Below are 26,020 nucleotides of genomic sequence, written 5' to 3'. Positions count from 1 at the left end.
AAAGGCAGCTTGCAGGGAATTTTTTTTTTTTTTTGGGGCTTTATAAATGCAATTATTGCTGCAGATGATTCTAGACATGGTACAGATCTGCCACTTTACAGGTAGACTAAGGGGACCCCCAGGCACTATATTGGAAGGAATTTTTCATTTCTATGCTTTCACTTTAAAAATCAAAAAATGACTGCTCATTTAAAGATGACGTTTGTCACAAACTTTTTTTTATTGATACATGTCCCCCAGGGCAGGACCCGGACCCCTATAACCATTGTATGCCCAAGTACTTGCATATAAGCATTCAAAATGGGCACTTTTTATTTTTGACGTTCGGGTCCCTTTGACTTTAATGGGGTTCATTATTAATGTCCGAACTTTCGCGGTGTTCAAAATTCTGGTGCAAATCAAACAGGGGTCCGTTTGGCCCTTCCCTAGTGTTCAGATGCTTAAAAAAACACTACACGGCTACAAATACAGCATATTTTTTTACACCTGCATGCAAGAAGCCCTAGTGAATCCACTCTGTTACTAAAGGAATATAGAAATTTGATATAATGACGGAAAGCTTAGCAAAAGAAATCATGTCCACTACAACCTTCCAATCATATGCACTATGTATATTTTTATTTTCCTTTGTGCATATAGGGGTATTTTAACTGAACATGTCTTATATTTACTAAGCTGAGTGAGCATACATTTTGCTAAGTGAACATCCTCTACTGCTTTAGTAAATCAGCACCACTACATAGTATTTCAATGTCAAGATCAACAATGTTGACATTGTACACCTCTGCAAACATTACATTACAGGAATAAAGTTCCCATAATGTTGCCCTGACAAGCGGATCATGCAAAGATCAGTAACAGGCTTATTAAATAAAATAGTGTGATTGTGCTGGCATCTTACAGTAAGGTGAGCTTATTCATCGTCTCTTCTATAGTGGTTAGTGCATTTCTCTAAGCTACGGTGAGCCCTATTAGCCTCAGCTCCACAGCTAGTGACAGCTTAAGATGTCAACACCTAGCAAATGCATCGCCTCACTTGATGTATGTTACCTCTGTGTGTGTGCTCATGACCTACAAAATCATATTGAAATAACTGGGTATGGTTGTCTTTATATTTAGGTATTATTGCTTGTTTTAGTTAGTTATTGCTTGTTAAGATTTTTATACATTCTTTAGTACATCTTTGTCAACTTTGCAGTAATGTAACACCCCTAGATGATCTCAGGCTACCTCTAGACAAAAACTTGGCCATAAATGTTACAGTGTCCTAATTGGTCAGTGCATTTCACAACCGGACTGCATAATCCCCTCTAAATTTACCAATGACTATATATGTATTCTAAGCGCCTGACTGTCTACAACGCAATGGTGATAGCCTGGCGTGTGAACAGTAGTTCATGCTTTTGTTGGAAAGATAAACAGTAACAATTTGATGGGGCTGATTTACTAAAACTGGCAGCTGTGCTTGGTAGCCACAATTCACCACAATTCTGCCTGTGATTCCAGAATCGTAGAAAAATGTGGGACGCATTATTTCTTAATGGCACCCCAAACATGGTACAATTGATTTTATGAGCAACAAAAATCACAGCACCAAACACTCCTGGCTCTGTTCCAAGATTCACTACATGAGCTTCTTTGGAGCATTTTTGGTGTAGAGGGAGGCCCAGTTAAATGAATGGTGCTTCTTCAAAAACACTTCACTAAAAAACACAAAAAAGCTTAAAAAGCTACGTTCAGGTGTTAATGGAGCCTTACCTTTGAAACACATGACCATTCCTTTTAGATTTTATTATTATTATTATTATTATTATTATTATTATTTTTAAGCTCTAAGATTTTAAGCTCTAATGAGCAGGGCTCTCTGATTCCTATTCTATTGAATTGTATTGTAACTGTACTGTCACCTTCCATTTTGTAAAGAGCTGCACAAATTATTGACACTATATAAATCCTGAATAATAATAGTAATAATAATATTAATTTTTTGAATCCTGGAGTTCCAGCTTTTTGCCTTATGGTAGCTCTAGTCATATAGAAGAGTCAAAAGGCAAAATTAAATTTTACTGGCTCATTGCAATTATTGCCCCATAATTAGACTAATGCTCTGTACACACAATCCGAAAATCAGACGACAGATCGTTCGACTTTTTCCGCTTGCTAGTCGCAAGTAGACATTGAAGAGGTTACTAAAGTTACAAAAATTCTTATACGATAGAATAAAAATTCGGAAGTGATGTAATGTGATGTAGTGTATTTGTATTATATTTTTGGACAAAAACTGTACAGATTAAATGAAAATTGTACAATCTGGAACTGTACGAGAATTTTTCTTGCTTGTCCTATCGGATAATATTGGATGAACTGTCCTGATCAGCTATCGAAAGCTGTGTACTAACCATCAGATTATCGTACGATCAATTCGAAAGCGGTATTTTTGCAAAAAAGATTTATTGTAAAAAGGATGTTTTGAACATACAGTACAGAGATATATCAAGCATAGTTGTATACAGTTGCAACATTCAGTTGGATAAAGGTAACAGGTACAACAGTTTGCCTGCCTAGGGGATACCAGTGCCCAAAGACAAAGAAGGCTGTAGGTTTCAACTGATAATGAACATCAAATAACTGGGTTAAGCCCAAACCATTAGGTATGAACAAGGGTATTTGAAGTGAAAGTGGTATTTTTCGTATGGTTTTCAGATCATGTGTACGGGCCATAAAGGTGTCTCTCTGAGATGTATACTTTAGATAGCAGTCAAGCTAGGTACACTGCATGGTCATTTTGAATATTTTAAGATTATAATTACTTTAAATGTATAATATTATAATGTCCTTATTTCTAAACAAAAAAAAAACACACTGGGGATGATTTATTAAAGGCAAATAAGCAGTTTGCTTTGCAAGGGAATTTTCCTCGGACTTAGTGAATGTGATGAAGCTTTGCTGACTTCCATCATCCAATCACGTGCAAGCATAAATACTGTTAACTTTTTTAATTTCCCTTGCTCGGATTGGGTATTCTTTGCAAAGTGAAGTTCCACTTTTTTCTCTAAGCTTAGGGAAAATTCCCATGCAAAATGAATAACCTACTTATAATTAGCAAATCAACCCCTTTTGGATTGACTAACTCAGTACTAACTGTTCTCGTAGCCAAGCAAAAGGGGTCCACGTTCGTTAATTCACCCAATCAAGTTTAAAAGAAAAAGCAGGATTTTTGTTAGCACATGATTGGTTAATTGAAATGAACTCAGCTTCGTCTGTTTTACTCGTTGAAGCTTCACTTTGCTAAGTTAATACTCTGTCCTTTTAGTAAATCAAGCCCAGTAATTTGGTGATAAGATCCTAAATCTATATCGAACTATCTAATCTATTCGGACAGCTCTGCAAACTCAACAAAAATTAAATGTTACAGCCATATAGCACACACACATACTGTCATGCAGCTCTTCATACAAGCTTTTCCGTTCCTGCGTTCTATTCTGGCTCACAGTCATTGACAGAAGAAATCACACACAGTGCCCTACCCTTTTCTGTAGCAGCAGTGGGGTGATAGCAGGCAGGGTCACTCTCCTCGCATACAGGCTCATGTTTGCGCTGCATACAGCAGTTTACACGGGGAATAATAGTCCAGGATATGCCGTCACGTCAAATAGTGCCGAGTTGTACAGCACAGACTGAGGGAAAAAAATGTGATCCTAACTTCACTCAAAGCCAATTAAAACTAACCGTGGGAGAGCACAAACACGCAGCCAATCACAGGTTTTTCAAGGCTTCCCTTTTGTCCTTGGAAGCACATTCTGATACATTTGTTTTTAATACTTAAGAAAAGCAGACAACGCTCACTGGAAAATCTTTAATTTCAAAGCCACTATTGTCAGATTAACACAGAGCGTGCTGTGTTTAGGCATCTGAAGAAGGCTTGGACACGTTCGTGAATGTTTAACTTTTTCGAAAGGAATTAAACTTTTTGCTGATTTCGAGAAATTCAGCAAGGAGCTAAGTGAGGGAGGATCTTGGGCCTCATTTACGAGGCCTCGTACTCTGGCATTAACAAACCTGCAATTATATGCATTTATATGGATTTATAGGACATTTCTAAAAGCATATAAATGTTCACTGCACATTTACCTGCATTCAGTTTAGCTGCATTTAGCAAAAAAAAAAAAAGAATTTGGTGGGGTTGATTTACTAAATAGACTGTGCACTTTGCAAGTGCTGTTGCAATCACTTTCCCCAGAGCTTGGTGAAGGTGGTAAAGCTTCAATTTGCATAGAATGCCCAATCACGTGCAAGATTTTTGCACCTGATTGGATGATGGTGATCAGCAGAGTGCAACTGCACTTGCAAAGTGCACAATCTATTTGCCTTCTGTAAATCCACCCCTGTGACCAGGGGCAAATTCATAGCTAACAAATGTCCCTGATTTCCAGGGACTGTCCCTGATTTGGAACAATGTCCCTCTGTTCCTCTTTCCTCCTCATTTGTCCCTCATTTTGGTCTGATCTATATAGTTGTATATAAAATGCACTTTTTATCTATCAAAAAGTGTTTTCCAGTGCTAAAACTTTCATCCAATTTCTAAATTGCTGCATTTGTCAATTTTAAAAGCCAATATAAAAAAAATATTAGTGGTAAAAAAAAGCAATTGTGGATTTAAATTACCTTTTTTTTTTTTATTTTTTTTTTTGGTTTTGTACCCTTTAACCACTTTCCGCCCAGCCTATAGCAGAATGGCAGCCGAGCAGTGGTTCAGTTATCCTGACTGGGCGTCATATGATATACGTATATGTATACTGTATATGTAGTACACCCCTGAACTCTGCACTCTATACATAGCCTATCCCTGAACCCTGTGCATAAGGCACCCCTGAAACCACATTATGTACATAGTGCACCCCTGAACTTTACATTATGTACATAGCACACCATTTAACCCTGCACTCTGTGCATAGGGCACCCCTGAAGCTGCATTCAAAACGTAGCACATCCTTAAACTCTACACTATGTACATATCATACCCTTGAACTCTGCACTTTGTGCATAGCACATCCCTGAACTCCATACATGTACACTGGTGTTTATTGCCCCTTTAAGATCCTCCAACTGCCACATCCACCATTTGAAGCTGTTCGGTGGAGGGCATGGTTAAGTTCCTGCACCTATTCTCGGTGAAAAAAGCCCTGGATAAATTTATATAGTCTTACAGATACATCCGGGCCTTTAAGGGCAACCATAATGCTAATGCAGCCCACAATGAAATTGAGTTTGACACCCCTGCTCTAAGCTTCATGCACACTGGTCATTCAGCCCCAGTGCATGAGATCCTGGAGTTTTGGTGTAGGCATTTCGGCAGGTTGCCTACTGTAGTTAGCTAGCCAGCTTGGCTGCCCAAGCTCGGAGGAGTGGTTAATGTTTTGCCGCCTTCTCTGGGCAAGTTTGCAGGCTTTTTAGGTTCTGGCCTCCTTTCCCATGTATTATATAAGGGGAGAGATTCGGGTCCCCAGGGAGTGGGAGTGAGAACTATTGAAGAAGGTCACTGGGTCCTGTGGTCCACCTCAAGGAAGCTAGCTCATCAGAACATCATAATTATGAATACCTCCACTCTGGATCATCCAGTTATGGGCGCTACCCATAAGGACTTTATCTGTGCAGGTATGCTGGGGCAATCGCAAATCATGTTAGTTTGGGAAAGGACATCTTACCTTGTTGCATTTGTCATGACAAGTTTACAGTTAAGTTGTTTCAACTGCTTTGAGCCTTCTCTGAAGTTATTCAAGGGGTGCATGCTGGGTCTTGGCGTATTCTAAAGAACCTGGGTCTGTAATAGTACTATGGGGTATGTGTAACACCACTAAAAAAAGTTATCTCACAAGGCGAAGAAGAGGAGGTAGTTGCCATGGGTAACCAAAAGGAAGAACAGTTAGAGCAACCAGTCATTTGGAGTAGTACCTGTTTGAGTGACAGGTGACAGGTCCTCCAGTAGTGAGGGGTCGGTGCTCTGACTAGACATGTGCATTCATTTTCGTCCGAACTTCAGATATTTTTGTTATCCTTTTAATAAACGATAACGAAAGTGCAGAATCCGAAAAATGAAAGATCCAACATAAACAAAGGCTTTATTTTCGTTTTCGTTGTGACAACAGTTCGATATAGATAGGAGATTCGACATGACACTGACGATAACAATCTGTGTCTATCGAACCTGTGGTCGAATGTGCCTAACCTTACCTCTATTAGTCCAGGATTATTCGACATAGAGAGAAAAGATTCGACACAGAGAGAAAAGATTCGACATAGAGAGAAAAGATTCGACATAGAGAGAAAAGATTCGACATAGAGAGAAAAGATTTGACATAGAGAGAAAAGATTTGACAGAGAGAGAAAAGATTCAACAGAGAGAGAAAAGATTCAACAGAGAGAGAAAAGATTCAACAGAGAGAGAAAAGATCGCTGGAATTGGGTGGGGGAAGTAAAATAAAAATAATGATGATGAGGAATATTATTGGCTGATTGTAACCAAAGTACACACGTACAGCCAACTTACTTTCACTTACGATTGCTAACAGAGAGAGACACACACACTGAATCATTTCAGAAGACAGTCAATCTTAGCTGGTCCGTTTGTCAGAGAACCTAAATTATTTAGTAATTAAGCATAAGCACAGCAGCAGAACAATAGTGAAGCAAGCTACAGTTCAACTTTTTCATAATAATCTGCTGCTATTGTGTTAGTGTTGTGAACTTGCGAGTGTTGTGATAGCCTAAGAGGCTGCCTGTGTTGTGGGGGGGGGGGTTATTATTATAGATTTTATATTATAGATTGAGATTCTATATAGATTCTATATACCCTATCTTGTTACCTGTCTGATCAGTGATCTATATACATTCAACATGAACGACAAAGATTCGATAAAGCAGCGAAAAACATACAAACGTCAAATCTTTGGCTTATGGTATCTGTCGAAAGTTCTAAGAAGATTCGGTGGAGCAGCTAAACTATACGGAGTCATACAGTTTAGCTGCTCCGTCAAATCTTCTTTGAGCATTCGACAGACACCATAAGCCTTCAATGACAGATTCGATCCATAATTTGGATTTTTGGACGAATGTAATTTTTAACGAAAAACAAATTGAGTAAAGACGAATTTCGGGAGTAACTAAATAAATGTATTTTTCAGATGAAAACAAAATTCCGAAACAAAATATTTCAGTGTGCACATGTCTAGCTCTGACTCCCTCCCTAGCTCTCCATTTCCTCTGGTCACTGGGAGCAGACTAGCCTCACAGAGATCTAGGCCTGATTGCTAGGTACGGGAAGGAAAGAGTTAATGAACACGCATGGGGCCCACTATTTTGTCCATTCTGTTACTGGGAATGAGGTAACAGAGGTACGCTGGAGTGGTGGAGTGAGTGAAGGATCTGCACTTCCCTCTGAATGCAAACATACATCAGTTACAAGTGTGTAGTAACATTGAACAAAGCATCTTACAGAGGAACTCTGTGTATTTCTACTGCACACTTGTGGCTCATTTCTGAATCGGGGACTGCCATAATGTTTGATTTCTCACATGACCGCAGGTTCCACCAGGTACCAGGCAACGGCGACCCCCCCCCCTTCGGGTGAGGTGTTACCTTGTGGGCACAGTAGACCCCGCCAACAGGCGGAAGGCACAGGTGCACCACGGCCAAACTCTATAAAAGGCTGAAAGCTGCTGCATTTGGACGGGGCTGGCATTGCGCTGAGTAGTACTAATGTTTAGGACAGTATGCGCACAGGTACAAATGCCCTTAACACAAGCAGTCTGCATTCCAAGGATTCATTCCTGGGCACAAACTCCTCTAAACATTAGATTCCCTAGGTGCACTGCCCAGCTACAGCAGCTTTTAATAGAGTTTTACAGGTTGTGGGGCTGGATAGTGCATATGTACCTTCCACCTGCACCAAAACATCAGGATCTCTTGTATCGGGGCTAAAAAAGTTCTAAGGTCCCCTGAAATAGACATTACATGTTAATTAGGTTATTTTCTCTATTGAATGAATGTTGTATCTCTATGGGCAGTAGTAAAATACCACATTATGGCCACTAGTTAAAGCAGAGGATCGAAGGAAATACATAAGTTTTTGTAACAAGAGATGCAATGGGGGTTATTTACGAAAAGGCAAATCCACGTTACTCCGCAATTGCACTTGAAAGTGCACTGATAGTGCACTTGGAAGTGCAGTCACTCTAAATCTAAGGGGTAAATCAGAAATGAGTGGAAGCTCTGCTGGTTTTCTCATCCAATCATGTGCAAGCTAAAATGCTGTTATTTATTTTCCTTGCATGTCCTCTTCAGCGACGTTACTTCCAAGTGCACTTGCAGTGCAAAGTGAATTTTTCTTTAGTAAATAACCCCCATTGCAACATTTCTAGAGAACACTGGAGGGAATAAGCAAATAAATGTAACCAATGGTTACATTAATTTGCTAATTCCCACTAGCGTTTTCAAATTTGTTATCTCTTGCCACAAGGACAAATCTATTTCCTATACTCCTCGGCATCATCTATTGACCATAATGTTGCATTTTACTACTTCCCATAATAAAGCAATATTTAGTAAGTATAGCCTAAATGATTTTTCAGATTCACACAAAACATTATTTACGAAAGGCAAATCCACTTTGCACTGCAAGTGCAAAGTGCACTTGAAATTGCACTGAAGTGCAGTCGCTGTAAATCTGAGGGGTAGATCTGAAATGAGTGGAAGCTCTGCTGATTTTTTGATCCAATCATGTACAAGTTAAAATGCTGTTTTTTATTTTCCTTGCATGTCCCCCTGGGATTTACAGCGACTGCACTTCCAAGTGCACTTTCAGTACAAGTGCACTTTGCAATTGTAGTTTGCACTTGCAGTGAAAAGTGGATTTGTCTTTAGTAAATAACCACTAATGAGTACATGCAGCATTGCTGGATGAATGGCTATGCACAATTTTTTTTTTTAATGAAAACCTTAGTAAGCTGTTAGTGTAACTTTGCATCCTCAATTTTTCATGAGAAATCTACATGGAAACTTTCCAGTGAAATACACAAACAAGAAAAATGTCAACACATTGACTCAGTAGCGAGTAGATTAGTTAGAACATTTGTAGGCTGTGCTTGTTCTCTTTATATTGACCACTTGCATTGTGCAAATAATGTATATTTATGTATATTATACTATATTTCTGTCTTTAGAAAAGGTGCACTATTGAATGTAAGACAGCAGTGATAAAAAAAAACGTGATTTCAATATTTGTCTTTTTATCTCATAAATATCATGATTAGGGATGAGCCGAACACCCCCCGGTTCGGTTCGCACCAGAACTTGCGAACGACCCCCGCGTTCGGTACGAACGTTAGAACCCCATTGAAGTCTATGGGACTCGAACGTTCGAATTGGAAAGTGCTAATTTTAACAGCTAATATGCAAGATAGTGTCCTAAAAAGGGTTTGGCGACCTGCCTCCTGCCTCAGGGGACATGGGTCACTGCAAAAAAAAGTTTTAAAAACTACCGTTTTGGCGGGAGCACTGATTTTAATGACGAAAAAAAGTGAAATATTCCTTTAAATATGGTGCCTGGGGGGTGTCTATAGTATGCCTGTGAAGTGCCACGTGTTTCCCGTGTTTAGAACAGTCCCTGCACAAAATGACATTAAACGGAAATAACACCATTTAAAACTGCTTGCGGTTTTAATGTTATATCTGGTTCCTGCAATATGGTTGAAAATCATTGAGAAAAATGGCATGGGTAGCCCTCCCTGCCCATTACCAGCCTATTTGGGTCTTGTACACATATTAAGGGGAACCCCATACCCATATTAAAAAAAGGAAATGCGTGTGGCCCCCAGGCCCTATATACTCAGAACAGCAGTATACAGGCGGTGCAAACAAGACAGGGACTGTGTAGGTTTGTTGTGTTAAGTTGAATCTGTTTGTCATTTTCAACCGGTACATTTTTAAAGTGTAGCTCCAGTCAAAAAAAATATCTTTAATCTTTTTGGAAAACATAGGGAAGGGTTATCACCCCTGTATAATTTGTTTTGTCGTCCATCTTTTTTCATCTCACTCGCTGCTGTCTCCTTGCGTTTGCAAGTAGGAGATGTTTGTAAGTTGGATGTTTGAAAGTAGGGGCCTGCCCTATATTATAGCGGTATGTACTGGGTACAGAGCACGCAGACAGCACGCACTATCTCCTAACACTACTGACTGCAAGCTCTATTATTAACCACTTGTTAGCCCAATGTTTGCATAAAGTGAAAGATGAAGTTATGCTGAGTAAATAGATATCAAACATGTCACGCTTCAAAATTGCACATGCCCGTGGAATGGCGCCAAACGTCGCTACTTAAAAAATCCCCATAGGCGACGCTTTAAATATTTTTTTACTGGTTACATGTTTTGAGTTGCAGAGGAGGTCTAGGACTAGAATTATTGCTCTCGCTCTAACATTCTCGGCGATACCTTACATGTGTGGCTCATGCGAGCACATGGGGACATGGGCGCTTTAATTTTTATTTTATTTTTTTATTGTTCATTTTACTTTATTTATTTTAGTTTGACATTTTTTTTCCCAAAAATATATTTTTGATCACTTTTATTCCTATTACAAGAAATGTAAACATCCCTTGTAATAGGAATATGGGGTGACAGGTCCTCTTTACAGTGAAATCTGGGGGGTCAATATGACCCCACATCTCACCTCTAGGCTGGGAAGCCTGAAATAAAAAATAAAAAAAAGATTCTGGCTTTGATTGTACTGGCGAGTTGATAGAAGCACCGGAGGGCGGTGAGGGGTGGGGGGCGTCTATGGCTGGGTATTTCAGGGTATCACCGAGTATGGCTGGGTATCTCTGAGTATGGCTGGGTATGGCAATTTATGGCAGGGTATTACAGAGTATTGGCGGGGTATTGGCGGGGTACTACAGAGTAATAGCAGGGTACTGCAGAGTATTGGGGGTACTGCAGAGTAATGGCGGGTACTGCAGAGTATTGGGGGGTACTGCAGAGTAATGGGGGTTACTGCAGAGTAATGGGGGTTACTGCAGGGTAATGGGGGGTACTGCAGAGTAATGGCGGGGTACTGCAGAGTAATGGCAGGGTACTGCAGAGTAATGGCAGGGTACTGCACTGCAGAGTAATGGCAGGGTACTGCACTGCAGAGTAATGGCAGGGTACTGCACTGCAGAGTAATGGCGGGGTACTGCAGAGTAATGGCGGGGTACTGCACTGCAGAGTAATGGCGGGGTACTGCAGAGTAATGGCGGGGTACTGCAGAGTAATGGCGGGGTACTGCAGAGTAATGGCGGGGTACTGCAGAGTAATGGCAGGGTACTGCAGAGTATGCACTGGTATTGCAGAGTATTGGCAGGGAATTGAGGGGTTAAATTCGGTGAGCAGCGATGTGGGCACTGCAGATGCAGCCCACATCGCTGCTGACACCGATCTCTTTCCCCTCCGCTGTACCGATCGGTACAGAAAGGGGAGGGAGGAACAGGCGTCATAACATGACGCCGGTTTGTTTCCAAGTGATCACTCCGTCATTTGAGGGAGCAATCACGTGGTAAACGGCCGCTATGAGCGGCCGTTTACCGTGATGCGCCGGGTCCTATGGACCCGGCGGTCACGGATGCTCTCGAGTGCGCACACCTCGGGGCACGCGAGAGCAGAATTCTGGGAGGCCGTTAATTAACGGCCTCTCTGAGTTAAACAACCACCCTGAAGCCGTTAATCGGCAATGGGCAGTTGTTTAGTGGTTAAAGCTAGATCACTAGCTATATAGGTGAGGTGAATATAGTGGTGTATACTGCAGTCAGGGCACAGACAACAACCACTACACAGCAGCAAGATAGGAAATCAGCCAAAAACGATTGGTGTGTACTGTGTTGAAGGTACACAGAACACCCACTGCTTCAGATGCAAAGTAACACACTACAGGAGGCCGCCTTAAAGGTGGCCTTATATAGTGTGGGGCGTGCACTACACAGCCTGAGCTATGATTGGCCACAGGCAGGATGCCTGTGGCCAATCATGGCTCTCCTCGCTGCCGGCACTGCGATTGGTCAAGCATGTGGGGTCACAGTGCATGCTTGGCCAATCATCGGGCAGCAATGCACTGCGCCAACGCAGTGCATTGTGGTCCGCGCGCGCGTCACTCGAATTTTGACGCGAACGGCCAAAACGTTCGGAATTCGCCGAACGCCCGAACAGCCAATGTTCGAGTCGAACGTACGTTCGACTCGAACACGAAGCTCATCCCTAATCATGATTAAAGATTAATAAAACTTTTCCCCAAAATGTTTGAAAAAATGGGAGATTTCAGCAAAATTTTTCCATTTTGGTGAAATGCATCGAAATAAAAAAATGAAGGTATTTTTTTGTTGCTTCTTAAAGCTGAACTCCAGGGAGAGAGTTATATGGAATAATTCACCTCTGTAACTATTAACACTTCTATAAACATGTTTTACTAAATACAAGCGGTATAAGCACCTACATTTGACTTGTTATCAGACTATTGCAGTCCCTGTACAGCGTAGCTCAAGTAGGGGGAGATTGATGCAGCAAAATAAGCATTTCGGGTATGTGGCAGTTCAAGGAGCAGACTGATAGAAGGAGAGAGCAGAGTGAGGAAGAATGGAGCTCATGAGTGGGTTGATTCTCCTTTTACTGCCCAGTTACAGGGTGGAGGTTGGGACTTGTATGTGTAAGTGGAAAAAAAAAGTGTTGAAGTGTTCCCCTGTTTGCATAGAGGTCAGCTCTAAGGGCTCATTTACATGTGCTTCCAAATGTGGCATTTTTTTTAAACCACTCTGAATGTCAATGAAAGCACCTGTCACTAAATAAAGTTGTTAGCTTACAGTCCTGTTACACATTGCATTTGCTTTGCTCCAAAAATTATACCCCATGTTCCTTTCTAGGTGCTTAAAAGAATCTCCAAAGCCACCAGAGAAATCTATAACAATGGTTTATAACAGAACATGCAGCTTTTGAGCTTTTATTTAGAGTTAGCTTTGCTTTGTTTTGGAGGTATTGTAGGTGTAAGTAATCCCAAGATGCATTGGGAAACCAAAAAGCAGAAAGACGTCATCAGCAGTGACTTCTGGTTCCATGTATATACACTATTACCGAAAATATTGAGACGCCTGCCTTTAAACACACATGAACTTTATCGGCCTCCCAGTCTTAGTCCGTAGGGTTCAATATTGAGTTGGCCCACCCTTTGCAGCTATAACAGCTTTACCTCTTCTGGGAAGGCTGTCCACAAGGTTTAGGAGTGTGTCTATGGCAGGGATATGCAATTAGCGGACCTCCAGCTGTTACAGAACTACAAGTCCCATGAGGCATAGCAAGACTGACAGCCACAAGTATGACACCCAGAGGCAGAGGCATGATGGGACTTGTAGTTTTGCAACAGCTGGAGGTCCGCTAATTGCATATCCCTGGTCTATGGGAATGTTTGGCCATTCTTCCAGAAGCACATTTGTGAGGTCAGGCACTGATGTGGACTAGAGGGCCTGGCTCACAGTCTCTACTCTAATTCATTCCAAATGTGTTCTATGGGGTTGAGGTCAGGACTTGTGCAGGTCAGTCAAGTTCCTCCACCCTAAACTCGCTCATCCATGTCTTTATGGACCTTGCTTAGCCCATCCCCTGAAAAACAACCCCACACCATAATCCTCTTTCCACCAAATTATTTGGACTAGTGCACAAAGCAAGGTCCATAAAGACCTTTATGGACTGTATAGAAACCCCAAAACATTATATATGTTTTTTTAGCAAAGACCCTAGAGAATACAATGGTGGTTGTTGCAACTTTTCATCCCGCACGGTATTTGCGCAGCAATTTTTCAAATGCGTTTTTTTGGGGGGGGGGGGACAAAACAGTAAAGTTAGCCCAATGTTTTTGCATAATGTGAAAGATGAAGTTATGCCGAGTAAATACTGTATTTATCGGAGTATAACACGCACTTTTTTCCCCTTAAAATCAGGGGAAATCACTGGTGCGTGTTGTACACCGATCCTCCGCGATTTTTGCGTGATTTTTGAGCCTGTGGACGGCTTTCAGCTGCCTTCTGCCCTTCTCGTGGCTTTCAGCCACTCTCGGCGGCTTTTGGCCTCCTTCGGCCCTTCTCGGCGCCCGAGAAAGGCTGAGAGCGGCTGAAAGCTGACGAGAACGGTCGAAGGTGGGCCAAAAGCCGCCGAGAATGGCCGAAGGCGGCTGAAAACCGCGAGAAGAGCCAAAGGCGGCTGAGAACTACCGGCGCCACCAAGATACACAGGACATCTCAGCGGCGCCATTTTTAAAAATAAAATCTGAAATGAACACTGACAAGGCTGCAATGATAGACAGGCTGCATGACAAGGCTGCAATGATAGACAGGCTGCATGATAAGGCTGCAATGATCGACAGGCTGCATGACAAGGCTGCAATGTAAGTTTTTTTTTTTCTTAAATTTCCCTCCTAAAAGTTTTTTTCCTTAAAATTCCCTCCTAAATTTGGGGTGCGTGTTATATGCCGGTGCATGTTATACACCGATAGATACGGTAGATACCTAACATGTCACCCTTCAAAATTGCACACGCTCGTGGAATGGTGCCAAATGTTGCTCCTTAAAAATCTCCCTAGGCGACGCTTTACATTTTTTTACTGGTTACATGTTTTGAGTTACAGAGGAGGTCTAGGGCCAAAATTATTGTTCTCCCTCTAACTTTAGCACCGATACCTCACATGTGTGGTTTAAACACCGTTTTCAAATGTGGGTGGGACTTACGTATGTGTTCGCTTCTGCATGCGAGCACATGGGGACAGGGGCACTTTAAAAATATATATTTTTATTGTTTATTTTACTTTATTTATTTTAGTTTGACACTTTTTTCCCCAAGAATAATTTTTTTGATCACTTTTATTCCTATTACAAGGAATGTAAACATCCCTTGTAATAGGAATATGGCATGACAGGTCCTCTTTACAGTGAGATATGGGGTCAATAAGACCCCACATCTCACCTCTAGGCTGGGAAGCCTGAAATAAAAAAACGATTCTGGCTTTGATCGTATTGGCGAGTTGGTAGAAGCACCGGAGGGCGGCGGGAGGGGGGGCGTCCCCTCTCGCCTCCTGTAAGAACGATCAAGCAGCGGAACAGCTGCTATGATTATTCTTATGGTGTAGGGAATCGCTGGCTGAAAGCAAGTAGCTTCAGGCATCATTCAGTTATCCCCGCACAAAGTCAAGGATGTCATATGATGGCCGGCAGGCGGGAAGTGGTTAAAATGCATTTTTTTTTTAACACAAAGTTGTCCATTTATACAATATTTCTAACATCTAGCATGTACATACCAAAAATGGCACCCCCAAAATAGATTCTCCTACTCCTCCTGAGTACGGCGATACCACGTATGTGAGACTTCCACAGCCTGGCAACATACAGAGGCTGAGTACAGCCAAGCATGGCTGAGCATGGCCGAGCATGGCTGGGTATCACTGAGTATTGCAGGGTATCACAGAGTATGGCTGAGCATGGCCGAGTACGGCTGGGTAGTGCAGAGTATCACCGGATATGGCTGAGTATTGCAGGGTATCACCGACTATGGCTGGGTATTGCAGGGTATTACCAAGTATGGCTGGGTATTGCAGAGTATGGCTGGGTATTGCAGGGTATCACTGAGTATGGCTGGGTATCACCGAGTATGGCTAGGCATTGCTGGGTATGGCAATTTATGGCAGGGTATTGCAGGCTATTTCAGAGTACTGCTGGGTATTGCAGATTATTGCTGGGTATTGCAGATTATTGCAGAGTATTGGGCAGGGCGTTGCAGAGTATTGGGCAGGGCGTTGCAGAGTATTGGGTAGGGCGTTGCAGAGTATTGAGCAGGGCGTTGCAGAGTATTGGGCAGGGAGCGTTGCAGAGTATTGCCATGGCATTGCTGGGCATTGCAGAGCATTGGCAGGGCATTGCAGAGTATTGGCAGGGCATTGCAGAGTATTGGCAGGGCATTGCTGGGTATTGCAGAGTATTGGCAGGGAATTGCAGGGTTAATTGTCGGTGAGCAGCGCTGTGGGCACTACAGATCCAGCCCACAGCGCTGCTGACACCGATCTCTCCCCTCCACTGTGCCGATTGGTACAGAGAGGGGAGGGAGGAAGTGGCGTCATAACATGACGTCGTTTTTTTTACAAGTGATCGCTCTGTTATTTGACAGAGTGATCACTTGTGGACCCCGCGGTCACGGATGCTCTCGAGTGCATGCCCCAGGGGGCGCGTGAGAGTGGAATTCGTTATAGTACGCCCTCCCGGAGTTAAGCAACGTCTATGGGCCGGTTGTTAAGTGGTTAAAGATTCAAAAAGCATCACTGAAGCATTGAAAACACCAAAAAAGAATGTTGAAGCAATGTATTTTAAAGTTAAAGTGTTTGTAAACCCTCTCATATACCCAGTGAAGTGAATAGCCTCAGATGATACACAGGGATGAAACAAATCCTCCTACATAAGATCTACTTGTTTATTTGGAGTCTTTTCTTTTGTACACCCCTTCAAAAGTGCAGATTTTAGATGAAATCCTTCTACATTTTTCAGTATATTTAGTATAGGCATATTTATAAAGCAGAGAATGTGTCTTTAACCGTTTCAATACCGGGTACTTTTACCCCCTTCCTGCCCATTCCAATTTTCAGCTTTCAGCGCTGTTGCACTTTGAATGACAAATGCATGATCATTATCAATACTGTACCCATATGACATTTTTATAATTTTTTCCTCACAAATAGAGCTTTTAATCCCCACTGGATTTTTTATTTCTTGCTAAATAAACCGAAAAAACTGAACATTTTGTAAAAAAAATAAAAAAAAAAGTTTTTCTTTGTTTCTTTTATAAAAAGTATTTTTTTAAACACACAGCTTTATTGATTTTCAACAAAAAGAACAAGAGCATACAAGAGATTATATATGACAAAAGCCAATAAGCGCCATGGACAGTACAATCATGAAAAGAAGAAAAAAAATGAAATAAAACATGCGGATCCCGCAGGTGGGGTAAGATATCAACTTCAGATTCAATGATCTCAATCACAGCAACATAATTACTACAATAGCACAACTGTCTAATGATGTACACCCTAGTGGGAAACAGCGCTGAAATGGGCACGTTGGCAAAAAAAACATCCAATTGAGCAAGACAGAGGCAGGGAGAGAAGAAAGGGAGAAAAGAAAGTAGTAAAGAACAACCACCCACACCGGTACCCACCCCAGAGACCGGAGTCATCATCCACACAGCACGTTGTGAAGAATTCATGCTGAAGGGGATTCCCACAAATCCCACAATTTCCAAACCCGATTATGCGCATCAAGAGTGTCATTTATTGAAGCGGTCAGGCTTTCCATCCGTTTCCCATCTCAGATCCTGGAGTGCAAATCAGCCATAGAAGGAGGGTCACACTTCTTCCACTTAAGGGCAATCAAGCATCGTGCGGCAGTTAATACATGAGCATGAAGCTTTCTAGCCGTTTTAGAGAAAGAAGGTGGTGGAAGGCCCAAAAGAAAAATTGTAGGATTGAAAGGCACCCAGGAGCCAAAGATGGAATGGAGTAGGGAGTGGACCAATCGCCAATAGGGAGTAATTAGAGGGCATGTCCAGAGGGTATGATACAACGTACCCACATCAGCGTTGCAAGGCCAGCACCGGCAATCGGCAGAGGGATATAGGGAATGGAGCAGGTCTGGGATTTGGTACCAATGGTAGAGTATCTTATATTGATTCTCTTTGTTCAAGGTAAAGATAGAGCTCTTAGCCCTTGTACACATGGTCGGACAACCAAATCCGTTGGATTTTGTCAGACGGATTTTGTCCAGCGGATTTTGTCCGAAACTGTTGCATACACACGGTTGGACAAAGTTGTCGGAAAATCCGATTGTACATAACGTGATGATGTTATTTCGTTACGACGGGACTACGTTCAGGCTAGTAGCCAATAGCTTTGGTCTAGGAATTTGTTCTGAGCATGTGTGGCACTTTGTCCGGAGTAGGCTACACATGATCGGAGTATGTCCGATCGGAGCATGTTGTCGGAAAATTTTATAGACAAGTTGGAAAACTTGGTCCGTCGGATATTCCGATGGAAACAGTCCAATGGAGACCACACACAGTCGGATTATCCGACAATACGGTCCGATCGGACACATTGCGTCGGAATCTCCGACCGTGTGTACAAGGGCTTAGAGGCCTGTGACCAAATTAGTTGCCACAATTTGAAGGGTAACTCCTCGCCCAAGGCCTGCTCCCACTTACATATATAGGCGTGCCGAGGTCCGGATGGGGAAAGGTCTGTAATTAAGAGATAAAAAAAGACGAAATGGGATTATTACGGTGCTAAACACTTATTGTTGAGAAAAAAACCCCAATTTAGGGGTAGAAAATAGAAGAAAAATAGTATAGCTTAGTATAGCTTATGATAAAAAGTAGAATTTTTTTTTAATTTAATTAAGCACAATTTTTTAAAATACAGAAAAAATATTTTGGATTACAAATAAACCACATTAGCAATTTAAAAATGAGTGTCCGTATTCAAACATTCAATTTGATTGAGGTTGTATTTGGCTAATAGGATGGAGTCCCAACATGTTTCGCCTCAACAAAGGCTTCTTCAGGGGAGCCAATATTCACCTTCAAGTGGTTATAACAAGAATCACTGTAGACAAAGCAAAACAATACTGTAAGATGAATCTCGAAATGCGGTGCAGCCCATACTTCCCATATTGACAACTGATTGAGAAATTGAGAAAATGGTGAAAAGGACTTATTGTTTTAAAAGTAAAATGAGTTTATAGAAGTACCTACCCCTGGCCAGAAACCTGCCGTGGCAATCGATTAGGGAAACCTTCTTGACATGGAGAGCGGACCGATCATAAAAATCACCAACTAGTGGCTGCAGAGGATAAATGGAATGGACAGTTGCCCACTAGTAATAAAGTATTAAAGATCCAAGGGGCCCCATATAGGGCTGAGTTGCTAAGAAATTTTTTTCTTAAACAATGTTTAAGAAAAAGTTTTGCCTAAATCCTAAAATACCTACCTAGGCATGAGGTTCTTTAATAAGTTCTCAAAATTGGAGCTGAATGCCCATATGAGGGGTGGGAAATTCCCTATGGATGATGAAAATTGTAGTGCACCAACCTAAATATATTAATAAAGACGAGGTCCCATTAGTAGAATCCAATTATGTATAAATATACATTTTAATTTAAAACTATAGGCAAACTAAATTGATGCCTCTATCTTACTATAAATATAGCGCTAAGCTCTGCTTTTACATTGGACATCAGGGGGGCTTACTTAGTCCCAATAGAAATTGGGAATGCAGACACTCCACACTGATTCGGTCTAGTATACTGTGCAGCTGGAGGGCTTGTCAATGGATAGGGCATGCAGCGAAGTCCTCTATCAGATTAGACAAATCCTATTAGATGTAAATGGAAGTGGATTGAGATGAGGACTCAATTAATTAGATTATAGGGAAAAAGATACGGAAGGTGTGGAACAAACCATATCAAGAAGCCCTCCACTAACCTTAATCCATCGGGTCTGAGCCACAGCGTCCTTGCAGAGCCAGCACAGGGTCGCAATGTGGGCGTTCTATTTATCCCCCATTCACTCAGCGTCATATCACGTACGCCGAGTGAAAGCGGACTGTGAAGTAGTACTGCGCATGTGCACTGAGGGGAGAAGGCTACAAAACCCAGGATGCTTGGCGGTGGGGCTCCGTTTCCACGGCAACCCCGACACCATTGCAGGCATCCATCCGGTTTGCGGAAGTCACAGTATGTGGCTGTTAACTGGGGAACAACAACAATACTGTGAATAACCAGCTACAGGAACCTGCAGATTACCAATGCAGCCTACAAATAAACGGGTCGGGCTTCCACACAGCCCGACCCGTGCGTCCATGCAGACACCGAACGTGGTGAGACAGGTCCGCTCCCGAAGGGTTCAGCATCATATTGCCGGGTGTATGGGGGAAGAGGGGTATAAATAATACAAAATTTAATGAAAAAATCAATTTTTTAAAAGCAAGGTACAAAATAGTATAAATGAATAAATTTTATTAAATAAAGCAACGGAGAAGACAGCGGGCTGCAGCACATTTCCAAAGTCAACCTAATAATAAAAACAAAAAATGAAGGAGTTTTTAAACATAATAACAAGGTACAAGGATAGAGAATATGGTTGAAAATTTCATACAATAAACTAAAGGTATATGGTCCAAACATTAAAAAGTCCAAAGACGGGGGGCGCATGCGCGGCGCTGAACGAGATGGCAGCCTAGTGTGAGAGCTCCGCACGGACCGGGATTTCATCAGCGCCCTGGGGGTTATACATCACCTTTTTTGCCTCAATTTTGCTACCCCCCAGGTCCCCTCAGCACGGTGCATGTCTGCCCGAAAGAAGAAAGCCCGTAAATCGAGCCAACATACTCTAACCCATTATCTCCTCCGGACAAGGGACAGCGGCGTGATGTCTCAAGATGGCGCCGGCCAGGGCGGCCTCTCCGTCTCTCCGTCTTCCGCGCCTCGGGCCTCCCCGGACCCCTTCCCTCCGCTGATCGGAGCCGGTGAGTCTAACTCCCTCTCGAAAGCTTATTTGGACGCCAGCCTTGAGGCCATGTATGATAAAATGGCGGCTAAATTTCAGTCGGAACTGCACAAGACATCCCACGTGCTATCGCAGGAGATTGCCGCTTTGGGCTCCAGAACTGAGAAACTTGAAAGTAAGCACGACGAACTAGCTTTAGCCCACAATGAATTGAGCAGAGAGCATGATAATCTGGCTTCTGCTTTCACTACTATTCAAATGCAACTCGAGGACTTAGACAATAGGAATAGACGTAATAACCTTCGTCTGAGAGGTATCCCAGAAACAGAAGTGGACCTAATTCCGACGGTTATCCGCCTGTTTAAATCTCTTCTGCCCGAACACGAAGCCATCTCTTTTAAATGCGATCGTATCCACCGAGCTCTTCGTCCGAAGCCTCCGGCCAACAAACCACCAAGGGATATCATCCTATGCCTCAAAGATTTCCTAGTAAAAGAGGAGATTCTACGGGCGGCTAGGAATCAACCGCGCATTCTTCTGGATGACGTCCAAATTCAAATCTTCCCAGATGTCTCTCCCGCCACCCTGGAAAGACGTCGTTCGTTGAGGGAGGTCACATCTGCCCTACATCTCCCGCGCGGATTCGGTATAGGTGGGGCTTCCCGTTCAGGCTGATCGTTCTGCATAATGGCAGCACTTACTCGGTGTCTACGCCTCAGGAAGGACAAGATCTACTAGTTAAACTGGGTCTCCTGGAAGCCATGGAGGTTCGTAGACCCCCGCTGACTCCTAGACCGGCCCCCATCTGGCAAACACCACCGTCACGGAGGGGTGGGAGGCGGATTCGTTATGGAGCTGGAGAGCCGGACGGAAGAAGCCCTCGTTGAGACCCGCTTCTTTTCTACACTCCCCCTTGTCTACACCATTTTGCTGGCAACGGCTGCGGACATGCCTCCCTATTTTTCCTTGTTCTCCCGGAACGGCGGCAGGTTGCTATTGTCGTTTGGTGCAGTGACATGCTTCCCCCCCCCCAGCAGTTTTCTCCCACATTTTTGTTTTTTCTATTTCATCTTGCAGACACACGCTGGGACTGAGACCTTGGTGTCTCGTGGTTACCTTTGGGTTTTTTGTTTTTCAGGTTGGGAGTCTCACTCAGGGACTTGGGCCCCGATGCTCAATTTTTTGATGGTCATCGGTCCCCCTGCCAACCTGACCCCCTGGTTAAACGTTTTTGGACCTGGACTCTATGTGCTCTGGATTTGGTTTATGCTCCGGGGTACTGGTCTCCTGGGAAAGCTTTTCCCCCCCGATCTTTCTGCTTTCTCTATATCTTCTTTTCTCCCTCTTTTTCCTCTCCTCTTCCTCTTCTACTCCGTTTGGCTTAGCACTTTCTCTACATTCTCTTTCCACACAGTGTTATATGTATGGCTGTATTTTTTGTGCTTGATATGGCTTTAATATATGATTATGTATTTGGTAGCGGGCTGATGGCTGTGCCCCTATTTGACCTCCCTCAGATTGGTCCCCTCCACTCTATTTTCCCCGACTACTTTGGGATGGTTGGTGCTTCCCATGTGCTCGTCCCCCACATTTTTGATCATGGCAATCACATGTTTGTCACATAATGTTAAGGGGTTTAATTCCCCCATCAAGAGACGCAAGGCGTTTGACTTCTACAAGGGAGTAAATGTTAAAGTCCTCCTCCTTCAGGAAACCCATTTCTCCCATAACTCCCACCCTAAATTTTTCCATAGGGACTTCCCGCAGGCGTTCTACTCTTTGTACCACTCTAAGTCTAGGGGCGCAGCCATCTTCTTGCATTCCTCCTTTCCTATGGAGGTGAAACGTATCTATAAGGATGCTGATAGTAGATATGTCATTATCAAAGGTTTGATACACAACAGAGAACTGACTATCGCAAGTGTTTATGCCCCCAATGATGCCCCGGCTGCCTTTTTTTAATCCTTTTTTTTTTAAACTAGCCTCTTTTCACTCATCACATCTGATTGTTGGAGGGGATCTTAATCTGGTCGCTAATCCAAATTTGGACCGCTCCTCCCATACCCCTCTCACTAGGGCCTTCCCCAAGTCACTTACCCACGGTTTATTAGAATATCAACTTGTTGATACCTGGCGTGCGCATAACGTGGGGGTTCGGGAGTTTACATTCTACTCCCACCCACACAATAGCTCAGCCAGGTTGGATTATATCTTTGCCTCCCCTGTCATTCTAGCCAACTCTACTCAGAGCCGTATCTACCCCTGTGCCTGGTCGGATCACCATGCTACTGCCTTCACCACGACTTTCATTAGGTTGTCCCCCACATCACACTCTTGGCGACTTAATGAGTCCCTTTTGACGGAAGCTGACGTTGTTTCAACAGTGGAAGAAGCGATTGAGGATTATTTTTTACTTAATGACTTACCAGAAATGTCCCCATCCTCTGTTTGGGTAGCGCATAAGGCAGTTTTGAGGGGTAAACTGATTGCGATTTCGGCTGCCCGCAATAAACTATTAAACGGTAGAATTCTAACCTTGACTAAAGAGCTAGATCACCTGTATAAGAACTCCTCCATCTTACACTTAGATTCTACTAGACAAGAGATTGACCGTAAACGTTTAGAATTGGACTCTCTCTTGACTAACAACACTGAAAAAGCTCTTAGATTTGCGAAAGCGAACCATATCCTGTCAGAGAGTGCGGCTTCCTCCAGATTCGCACGTAAGTTGCAACATTCCCAAAGACCTACTCATGTTTACAAACTGACGTCTAGGGAAGGCCATCTCACGTCACACCCAAAGGAAGTTTTAGCGATCTTTGAAAAATTTTACGCCACTCTATTGGCCCATGACCCAACTGTTAAGACTTCGGAGATCGACACATGGCTGGATGAGGTGCCATTGCCGACCCTATCTGAGTCACAATTGTCGAGTCTGAACTCTTCTATCACTACGGAGGAGGTTTTAAATGTAATCAAATCTCTAAAAAGAGGTTCTGCCCCAGGTCCGGATGGTTTTGCATCCGTCTACTATAAGAAATTTGCCTCGGCTCTGGCCCCCAGACTCGCCTATTTTTTTAACTGGGTAATGAAGGGTGGTAGCTTCCCGGAGGAAATGTTACTTGCCACAATGTCCATGATCCCCAAACCAAACAAAAATCATACTGTCCCCCAAAATTATAGACCAATTTCAGTAATGAATAATGATTTAAAAATATTTAGTAGGATCCTTGCAGATAGATTGGCCCTTCAAATCCCCCGCCTTATCTCCCCTTTCCAATCTGGTTTTATCCCCCACAGATTAATCACAGATAATATTAGATTGGCCACTAACATAATTCAGGATGCTAATATACGCTCTCGTAGCCTTCTGCTTCTCAGTTTGGATATCCAGAAGGCATTCGATAGTGTCTCTTGGTCTTACCTTACTAGGGTGTTGCAGCGGTTAGGCTTCCGGGGCGGGTTTTTGCACTCTTTCCACTCCTTGTACAAAGACCCCAAAACTAGGATAAAGATTCCGGGCTGCTGCTCAGCCTTCTTTGATGTGGGAAGGGGGTCTAGGCAGGGATGTCCACTATCCCCCCTTTTGTTCGCCCTGGCTCTCGAGCCCCTAGCTATAGCCATTTTGAACAACCCAGATATCTCAGGATATTCAAAAGGACCCTTAACTAGCAAATTCTGTATGTATGCAGACGACGTCCTGATGTTTCTGACTAACCCATTAGTTTCCCTTCCCAATCTGTTTGAGTCCTTGTCGAGATTTGCCACTATCTCAGGATTATCCATCAATATATCTAAATCTGAAGCCCTTCCTATAGGTATTCCCCCGCAGGAACTCTCTCACCTCAAACAGACGTTTCCCTTTCGTTGGCCCTCCTCCCACCTCTCTTACTTAGGCATAGCCCTCTCTAGTGATTATAAACTCCTCTTCTCCTCTAATTACCCTCAGTTGTTTACTAAAATTAGGTCCACCTTAAAATCTTGGTCTACCTTACACATCTCCTTCCTAGGGCGCATAACGGCTATTAAGATGGTTATACTCCCCCGTTTATTATATGCTTTTCGATCTCTCCCAATTAGGATCTCAAAATCTTATATTGACCGTCTTCAATCATGTCTGAATAGATTTATTTGGCAGGATAAACCCCCCAGATTTGTGAGAGCGGTCCTATACCGTTCTGCCACCAGGGGTGGCCTAGGTGTCCCACAAATTTGGCTTTATTACTTGGCGAGCAGATTCTCCCAGCAGGCCCAATGGTCAATTAGGAACTCTAGGGTACCGTGGGTTCAATTTGAGCAGGAATCCATACGTCCTTTGGTTCTATCGAATGTCATGTGGTCCCCATATATACCACATTGCCCTTACATCCATAAAAATGTTTGTGTTTTGGATGCCATGCGCCTCTGGCATATGTATGGCAGTAAATACGGCTTAGTACCCCAGACTCCGGTTGGGGTCTCTTTCTTAGGTGACCCCAGATTCATATCGACTCATAATTCTAGTGACGCGTTCCGTATCTGGATTGAACTTGGTCTGGTCACCTTGAAGGACTTCCTGGTGGGCTCCCGGTTTGCCTCATTTCAGGAATTACAATCCCATCATCCCATCCCGAATTCAGAATTCTTCCACTATCTGCAGATTCGGCATTTTTTCTCACAACATTACCCTGGCCCTTACTCCCGTCCCCAAGGGTTTTCCTTCGAGGATATTTGCCTCACGGCTCCTAGACAGAAGGGCCTTATCTCTGACCTCTACGTGTCCATGTCCTCGATGATTGAGGCCGTAGGGTTGCCATACCGTGCCAAATGGGAAAATGAACTTGAATTGGATCAGGACGCCTTGGACTGGGACCGAGCCTGGAGGAACATGCGCCAATGCTCTAAATCTCTCTCCCTTAGAGAAACGGCTATTAAGTTACTAACCAGATGGTATTATACGCCTCAACGGTTACACCGCATGTTTCCCCAGGTCTCCCCCACCTGTTTTAGGGGCTGCCCCTGTCCGGGTTCATTTAAACACATTTTTTGGGATTGCACCCGTATTCAGCCGTTCTGGGGTTTGCTTTTTGATATGATTAATAAGGTAGCTGGTTATACTATAGACATGGATGTATCTCATGCCTTATTATTTGTTGCTCCACCGGACACTCCTAAACCTTTAAGATGTTTGATTCATTCGATCTGCCTAGCCATGTTATGGTCCATAGCACTTAATTGGAAATCTCCCTCTTTGTCATTTTCCCAGATCCTCTCCCGTATAGATCTCATGATGCATGTTGAAAAAATTCACCACACTTTGTATGACTCTATCCCTTTATATGACACTAAATGGAAACCCTGGTCTACCTTTAGACTTCTCTATTAACTGTGCTGGTCTCTCCTTCTCTTTGCTCTGCTATCCTGTCACCTTCTCTTC

The 26,020-nt window shown here is 43.0% G+C and overlaps 1 protein-coding gene across 2 annotated transcripts in view; it reads right to left on the bottom strand.

The window, feature by feature from the left end:
- GRB14 (growth factor receptor bound protein 14) overlaps positions 1-3,712 on the bottom strand; it is a 122,180-nt gene extending 118,468 nt beyond the window's left edge. Inside the window, exon 1 of one of the 2 annotated variants that reach the window (XM_077447571.1) lies at positions 3,528-3,712. In XM_077447571.1, coding sequence (XP_077303697.1) covers positions 3,528-3,603 — 76 coding nt within the window. In that variant the 5' untranslated portion in view covers positions 3,604-3,712. The remainder of the gene's footprint in view (positions 1-3,527) is intronic. The other variant, XM_077447570.1, reaches the window with a different exon arrangement.
- Positions 3,713-26,020: the final 22,308 nt, after the last annotated feature.

Source organism: Lithobates pipiens, unplaced genomic scaffold (genome assembly GCF_037356315.1).
Source record: "Lithobates pipiens isolate NorthernLeopardFrog02 unplaced genomic scaffold, aLitPip1_a1.2 Scaffold_22, whole genome shotgun sequence".
Classification (NCBI taxonomy): Eukaryota; Metazoa; Chordata; class Amphibia; order Anura; family Ranidae; genus Lithobates; species Lithobates pipiens.
This window is presented reverse-complemented; position numbering and strand designations above follow the sequence as displayed.